This window comes from Lygodium microphyllum, chromosome 6, assembly GCF_053477565.2.
Source record: "Lygodium microphyllum isolate KBCC chromosome 6, Lygodium_microphyllum_v1.1.10, whole genome shotgun sequence".
In the NCBI taxonomy this organism is placed as follows: domain Eukaryota; kingdom Viridiplantae; phylum Streptophyta; class Polypodiopsida; order Schizaeales; family Lygodiaceae; genus Lygodium; species Lygodium microphyllum.
In genome coordinates, this window is record NC_141140.1 from 88,198,098 (window position 1) to 88,206,845 (window position 8,748).

At 40.2% G+C, this 8,748-nt stretch overlaps 1 protein-coding gene across 1 annotated transcript; it reads left to right on the forward strand.

Annotated features, from left to right (window-relative positions):
* Positions 1-4,444: 4,444 nt before the first annotated feature.
* Positions 4,445-7,542, forward strand: LOC148034782 (organic cation/carnitine transporter 4-like). Its single transcript, XM_087679758.1, has 2 exons — positions 4,445-5,161; positions 5,868-7,542. The coding sequence occupies exons 1-2, from the start codon at positions 4,687-4,689 to the stop codon at positions 7,382-7,384; spliced, it is 1,992 nt and encodes a 663-aa protein (XP_087535884.1). The 5' UTR covers positions 4,445-4,686; the 3' UTR covers positions 7,385-7,542.
* Positions 7,543-8,748: the final 1,206 nt, after the last annotated feature.

Sequence of the window (8,748 nt, forward strand, 5' to 3'; positions counted from 1 at the left end):
AGACAATAGGAACATTTGTGATGGTGGTCATAGGAATATGCAATTTCTTGCCATAAACAATTTCAATAGGTGCTCTACTAGTAGCAAAGTGTTGAGTGTTGTTATATGCAAACAACAATATATGTAAATATCGGTCCCAATTTTTTATTTGGTATATAGCATATAAGGAGGTCTGGTATAGTATTATTGTTCACATTCTTTTGGCCATTGCTTTCGAGGTGAAAAGCTAAGGTAAAGTCCATCTTAGAACTTAGATTTTTGAAAAATGTTAACAAAAAATGATTGCAAAATCTACTGACACTAGATCTATCCACAATAGTCCATATCGGGGTATATAGCACGTAGACTTGTAATAAAATCCATGGATATTTATTCCTATGGGCCATTTGAAACAGGCAAAGGCATAAGTAATCCAAAGACTTTACCATGGTGGACATTTAACTTGTTGTCAAATAATACATTCAAACATATACTTAGCTACATCCTTGTTTCAAATCAAGCCAATTAAAATATTCTTTACAATCAGCTAAAGTGGATTGAATTCTTCTATGACCCGTGTATAGAGGTATATGCATTTCATTCATAGTTGTGGTTCTACATGGGACAGTCGCACACAATTTCTTTTGAAAATGCAAAAAACCATTCACAAAAGAGTATTTAAAAAAAATAGTGGTGTTTGTATTTTGAAATTTTCTCCATCCATCACCAAAATTATTATCAAAAGTATATGTAGAAATCATCAAATCATAAGCCTAAATCTCAACAATAGAAATGTGATTCAAATGATTTTAGATGCTATAGGGTAATGTTTCTAGATGTCTAAAGTATGTACGATAGCTAGCAACTCTTTGTCATATGTATTATAGTTTTATCCTAAAGGTTTCAAGTTTTGGCTCCCATAGGCCATTAGCCTAATCATTTTGCATAAGCAGTGTACCTATGCCTGATCCACTATTGTCGATCACAACTATAAAGAAAGGTTCCCTAAGATCAAGCAATTGGAGCATATGACATGTGTCAAAAAGTATATTAATGTATGAACTAATTTTTGTTGGCTAGTCTTCCAATGAAGAAAAACATTTTTATGTAATGAAAGTATTAATGGAAGATGTATGAATGAAAAACTGCACAAAAATTTGCAATAAAAACCAATTAAACTAAGAAAAGAATAAAATGCATGGACATTTTTCAGTTGTAGATTTTGAAATTCGATGAAGTAAGACCCACTATATTAAAAGAAAATTCACTGCACATGAATTGTTTGGTATACACAAGTATTTAGAGACTTATTTTTATTTTGCAAAGATGAAGACAAACACTTTAGGAGATGGAATAATAATGTGCACTTCTCCTCTTCATCAAGTATGTTAACATCGCTTTGATAATTAGAGGTTTAAAGCCTTTCTTGAAACCTTTGAAAGGCTTTGGCAAACAATCAAGCTAGTCATACTTACAAGGAAGATGGGAGGGGATACAAATTATAGTGCCTTCCCCCCTCCCCTCCCTAAAGAGTAAAAATGCTGGTGTTCAATGTAGTTGTCATAGGGGGTGTAATAATCACCCTCCCCCCTTGAAGACTAGCATATCATTAATTTGTGTGGCTTGTCTTAGCAGGAGGATGATAGCAAAAAATGTGGGTTGGCCTCAAAGATGTGATAAGCAATACCCAATTTAACAACGGCTCAATAGTAGAGGGGATAAGGCTTCAAGTCTTATGAAGAAATAATGAGAAGCAATTTGAAAAATAATTTTATTAATCCTTAATAATAATGATGCTCTCCTCCTCCTCTTTGAACAAACTATGACCCTCTACAACACACGCAATAATAGCACCTCCTATGTGATGAAGGAGAAGAGGAACTTAAGTACATACTTGGCTTGGGAAAGCGAAATGAGAGGCCCAAATAATAAAAAGAAAATAAGAAGCTTAGCTCATAAACTAGGAAACCAAAGTATTAACCACCAGTCGAAAGGAGAAGTCCTTGATGTGATATGGAGCTTTTTATGCATGGATGGAAGCCATAATTGATAGTGATATGTCCTCCAATCACTACTTAACTCTAATATCTTTGTTGGGAAAATTGAACTAGAAACTAACATACTTAACACTCAATTGCACAAATTTAAATCAAAAGCAAAAAAAAAAAAAAGATAGACAAACGCATAAAGAGAGACATGATACCAATTGGATGCAATCTCTCTCTCTCTCTCTCCCCCCCCCCCCCCCCCCCACACACACACACACACATTGAAAGGACTCTCTCAATGCATGTATTTATTGATGTTTATTAATCTTGTGCCCAAGATACGATATTACATCCACACTTTATTCTCTTTTCATGAAAGGTCGTATTCTTTTTATAACATTAAATGTATTGCACATGAAGCACACAAATAATATATGCCAAAAATAATTATCTCGCTCTATTCATCCCTTTCTTGAAAAAATAGAAAAAAAATCATTTCCATAGTTTCCTCTAATTCTTCAATCTAAATATCAACCTATTAGAAACACAAAACACATTAATTCTCATATCGTCCACCTTGCATAGTGATCGTTGATACATGCTCACAAATGTAAGTCGCAATCATGCAATGAATGACTAGAGATAAAAATCCACATAAATTTAATCAAATCACTTATTGAAATCAATTAAATCAATAATTATAATAATGTGAGTGAGTGATGTTATAAAATCCCAAGTTTATTGGGCAAAGAGAGAGAGAGAGAGAGAGAGAGAGAGAGAGAGAGAGAGAGAGAGAGAGAGAGAGAGAGAGAATCGTATTAATGTCCCACACCTTAAAGGCAAATAGAACAAAGATACAAATCAAAGTTTTCAGTTACAGTTCACTTCACTTCAGAGAGCCATTGACAAAAAGAAACCCATGACAAGGCACTATTAGCATAAAAAGAAAATCAACTACTAAAGCTATCAAACTTACTCAATACTTCATGATCCAAAAGTAATTTGAATCTTCTATGATGACTTTGCTACCTTGATAAACTGCCCATTTGCCCCAAAGGAAACTTAGTGTTTAGGCTTTGTGAACTCCTCTATGATGACTTTGGCCCTTCTTTCTATCTACCTTCATCTTGGCAATTTTCATTGGTCACACTTTGAGTTATGTGAGAGAGAGAGAGAGAGAGAGAGAGAGAGAGATCTTCAACATCTACAAAAATAGTCATTCTAAGGATATCCTCATTGAATACCTCCAATAAGTGTAAAGGTTTTGCCAAAAAAGGTTCAAAAATAAATACTCAAAACAAATCAACTTGAATTCCACACCTTTCAAAGGCAAGCAGACAAAACTCATTAATGAGCTTGGGAAAAGGAAATAAACATCAAAGATTGACCATACAAAACGTGAGGTAAAAATATTCCTAGTAAAAAGGATAGTGGATAGCTCTCTGTAGATAAAATCATTCTAAGATAAAAAGAACAATGCAAACCTACTTTTGAGGTAAAAAGGATAGTGGGCAGCACATACACACACACACACACACACACACTCTCTCTCTCTCTCTCTCTCTCTCTCTCTCTCTCTCTCTCTCTCTCTCTCTCTCTCTCTCTAGGCTCGATCTTTTATGTACATCTTTACCTTGAAATTTGCAAGGGAGACCAAAATCTCCTTTATAATACATTTTATGGGCTATTGAGAGATGGCAAAAAGCTTCCATTCAACCATATGGGAGTGTAAGCTAGCCAACCAAAAGAGAAGGGCCAGATGCAATATTTATCCCTATTAAGGACCTCAGTATCCAAAAGACATGCCACTTTTACATGCCCATATGGTTTTGAGGACATTATAATTCAATCATGAATATTTATATGTTTTGTTGTACAAACGAAAGAGAAGAAGATGATGAGCACTTAGAATTCTTAAGGAGCATTTGCAAGTTGGCTCAAAGAAACATGTCTCAATTGCCTTTGAGGCTTGTGTGGGGAGAGAGAGACAGAGCCATGTGGGATGAGTGCAAGGCTAGAGAGCGAGAGAGAGAGAGAGAGAGAGAGAGAGCCATGTGGGATGAGTGCAAGGCTTGCTTTTATGGCAGGTTTTTTCCATGATCTCAGCTGGCCTCATAATGAAAGAGGTGACTACTCCATGTTTGCTCCACCCCTCTTATGCCCTCTTAACAATCCCCTTCCTTTGTGCGTGTGGAGTGGTGCTAGATAGCTTTTTTAGAGAGTTTGTGTTCATGTAATATGTTGTTCCGAGTGTTCGTGTGTGTAGACAGTATGTTGTTCTGATAGCCTTTTGGGTTCATGTGGGTGGTCGCCATTGAGCTTGGTTGGCCTGAATGCTTGATGTAAATATTTCCATACATTAATTTGCACTTTTTCACGAAAAATAAAAGGCGAGTGCACGGGCCTGGATACCGCTAGTGGTCGAGATATTCCCATTCGAGTGTTATCCAGAGCACAAAAGCAGCTCATAAGGATTATTGGTCCGAAAACGAGAGCGAGCGCGCGATATTGACACACACAGACACAGACACAGAGAGAGAGAGAGAGAGAGAGAGAGAGAGAGGGCGCAATAGAGAGGACGCCTGTGTCTGAAACGTGCAAATCGAAAGTCGGCACCAATCAATCGGTATTCTGTGTAAGCTCTCCATTATTGGAGCCATCGATTAAGGCTTTCTCCTCCCCCATGATCCTCGTCTTAATCTCTTCTTGAGTCCTCCGCATGCCCCTCTCGGCAATGGCTCCCCATCATCATCCCCATCCAGTGATTGACGCTTCCCCCACTGACCTCCTGCTGCCCCCATCTGAGACATTCACCATTGATCAGGTCCTCGAGAAGTGGGCAGGCCAATTCGGACCCGCTCAGCTGCTCCACTTCACTCTCTCGAGCCTGGCATGGATGCTTCATGCCCTTCTCTCCTTTTCCATGGTGTTTGCAGACAGCAGCCCCGAGTGGACTTGCCTCACTTCCATCCCTTCTGGATATCATCAGGGGTCTCAACTGCAATCAATGCACCATCCGCCTGCGGCCACTGCCAGCAGCTCACCTTGCGACTCCATATGCACCATAGATACATCTCAACGGATGTGGATCGGAGGCAAAAGCCAGTCTACTGTGTCTGAATGGGAACTTGTCTGTGGGAAAGAGTACATGATCAGCCTGGTGCAGACTGTCTTCTTTGTAGGAGGGCTACTTGGTATGTATCCTTCTCGCACACTCTGATGCCATTACCACATCCATCAAGACACATACCCTTGCCACATTCCTCCAATGATTGCAACTCAAATTGTGCATCCCTTATCACCAAAGCATACTCTTCACATGTTTTGACAGAAGGGGCATGCATGCTTACCAAGCCTTACAATGATATGTGTCTGCCTCCAATACAAGCATGCAAGGCATCTGAAGCCATCAGATGCCTTGAATTGGGATTGGGTGCCATCCAGAGAAAACTTTTTATCCCTTTGATGAATGAAATTGATAGACCTGCATGTACCGTTTCACATAGTAATCAGCTAAAGATTACTAGAGAGCTTCTGATTATCTCTTAAGACCACCCGGTAAGCAATCTTTACAAAAACCATTCAGCTGCTCTTAGCTGCCCAACACTTTGTCCATAGTGCCAAGGAGAAGCATTTCTAAGACTATCTGTATTATTCTCCATGTGCCATAACATTAATGGGACAAAATGGATTGGTCGTTGCATCTAACCTGCCATAACAATCGAAGGATGTTCATTACCAATTTACCATGCTGAATTGATTAAAGACTAGCTTTCAAATCATACATATTGCATCAATCTGTCGTATGCACATTATTGACTTACACTCACAAATTTGGGCATGTATTGCATATTTACATCCACGTTTTGCCTAGTCCCTCATGGCAATTCAATGATGCAGGAGCTGGAGTATATGGCAGCCTTTCTGACTCTGTGCTTGGAAGAAAGGGTGTGCTCATACTTAGCTGCTGTTTAAGTTCTGTATGCAGCCTGCTCACTGCTCTCTCTCCAAACTACTGGGCATACTTTCTTCTAAGAGGTGCAACAGGGTTCAACTGTGGTGGCATGGGGCTCTCTTGCTTTGTCTTGGCAACTGAGGCTATCGGACCTGCAAAAAGAGGCCCTGTGGCCATGTCAGCATTTTATTTCTTCTCTGGTGGAATCATGATGCTGTCAACCTTTGCATACTTTACCCACTCTTGGAGGAACCTCTACCTCCTCATTTCGTTACCATGCTTTCTCTACTGCATTTTCGTATTGCCCTTCCTGAGCGAGTCACCACGCTGGTATCTTACAAGAGGGAGGACTCAGGATGCATTGGCTGTTCTGAATCAAATAGCTAAAAGGAATGGAAGAAGCATTCCTGCGGGCATCGAGTTGGACACTGAAGAGAGAAACCCATACCATCAAGAAGTGGTCACAAATCAGAAACTTTACAAGCTTGAAACTGCTCTGGAGGATCCATTAGTTCCAATCCATTGCCTGCATTCCTCTCATGTTGAAATTCTGAGCTTCCTACACTACTGCCCAAATGGAAAACTTGATAAGACTGAAACTGAGAATGATGTTGTACACCACATGGAGAGCATCCAAACAGATGTGCGACTGGAAAACCATCCTGAAGTCGCAATCTTCTGTTGCACTGAAAAGCCTGATGCAAGCCAACATATCACTGCACCTGGCCCTGATCAAAATGATGGACCCAATGCTGATATCTGTAAGCATGGGGCATCGACTGAACCAGTAAGCCATAGCAACAAGCAGCCATCAAATGCAACAATCCTTGACATTTTCAGGAACCCCATCACCAGAACAAGGATGGTAATCATGATCTTCATCTGGCTACAGATTGCAGCAGTCTACTATGGGGTGAATTTGAATGCGTCAAACACTGGGAGGAATGTGTATCTGAGCATAGTGTCAAATGCGGCGGCAGAGCTACCGGCGCTGGCGATGACGGCAATGTTGCTGAACAAGGTGGGGAGGAAGAGGATGCTGGTGATGGCCATGGTGATGACAGCGGGGAGCTGCTGGATGGGGGCACTGATTGGGGCCAGGAGTTGGATGAGGATGGCCTGTGGGGCGGCGGCCGTGTTCGGGCTTGCGGCTGCCTACAATCTGAACTACGCATACACGGCAGAGCTGTTCCCGACGGAGGTGAGGAATGCGGCCATGGGGCTGGCAAGCCAAGCTGCCCAGGTCGGGGCCATCATGTCCCCCGCCACAGCTTTGTTGGGGAAGATGCATCCATGGCTTCCCTTTGCAGTGTTCGGTGCATCGTCTCTCCTGGGCGTCTTGCTTGCTTTGAAGCTCCCCGAGACTCGCCATGCCCCGCTGTTCGATACCCTCCATGGCATGATGATGCATCATCGACAGGATCATCAGGCACAGCAGGAGACTTCTTTGTTAGTTATATAACCAGACGCCAGTGTACGTTTTTGAGGGATCTCCATATACGCCAAGACCTAGGTTTCATGTCAGGTGAACGAAAGTGAATTTTTAAATAGAAGCTTTGAGACTTTTGGAGGAGGTCTTGTAAATGTAAAATGCAAGGAGATTCTAGTTATACTACAATAACAAATTTCTACTTCTTTTAAGTGCAAATGACTTCGAGGAAGTTCGAGCCTACATTAGGATTTGATGGACCTCCACCAGTGGTCCAAAGGTCTCCAACCCGCCCTACGAACGGTAAAATAATATGGAACTTTTTAATAGACCGGCAACTTAGAAAATTGACAATCTATATGAAAACGTAAAGATTTTGGGTAAATGGCTATGGATGGGCAATAGCAGAGAGTATCCATCCACAATCAAGATCAATTTAGAGCATGTAATATCATATAACAAGAAAATGATACTTTACTTGTGGTTGCATTGGATATTTTTATCATGTTATTTGCTTCATATAATATGGTATAAAGTACTACAAACACTAGTATAAGACATATACGCTTACTAGTGCTTTCAATTGTAATTGTGATTTGTATTTTTCGGTTATATATTTATATCTATAATCATAACAGTGTAAAAAGCATAAATTTATGATGATTATCAATGGATTTGCAAGGTTCGAATTTGCCATGCTAGTCGGCATTGCAAGGTCCGACAAAAAGTGTCCCACAAAAAGTAGGGCTACATGTCAAATCCTGATGCTACAAAGTTCATGCTAATTTAAGTTTTTTTTATGTGAAATGATTTTCTACTAATTGAATATCTAGGCTTAGACCCTGTAATTAGGGTCGTCGAAACCAATGTGGTCTCATACAACATCTAACTTGGTGACTAGACAAGCAGAGCTAGATCACTTTTTACAATATACATGGTGCCTCACTGCAAGCCGCAAGAATGAAAACCCTAACCTTGCATTTAGGATCGGGTTGCATCGAGGTTAGCAACACGGAATCAAACCCCACTTCTCTTGCTCACCCTAGTGTCACATGACACATGTGCAGGGTGAGTGAATATCGCTTGACCCCAAACCCACCCTACTAGCATCTACGAAAAATGTGATGCTAATATGGTGTTAGTAGGCATAAGGGGATTTCAACTCTTCGATTGGTTCTTGTTGAGCACATTGACATGCATTCATTTTAGCCAACTCAAGCAACATAATCAAATGCATTTCTTTTTTTATTTTGAACTCTCAACTATGTTCATTAGTGGTTAACCCCTTTCAAGATGAAAGTAATGGAAGAAAGAAAAAGTGAAATAAATTTTTTTGAAGTGCAAGTGAGTTGAAATTTGACCAAACAAGAAAAATAATTTAAGTTGCACAAGTGCCA

What these genes read in the sequence shown, in the direction of transcription:
- LOC148034782 (XM_087679758.1), top strand. Translation starts at nt 4,687, where the DNA reads ATGCCCCTCTCGGCAATGGCTCCCCATCATCATCCCCATCCAGTGATT. An exon ending in CTTTGTAGGAGGGCTACTTG is followed by an intron (nt 5,162 to 5,867) that starts GTATGTATCCTT and finishes TCAATGATGCAG; the next exon opens with GAGCTGGAGTATATGGCAGC.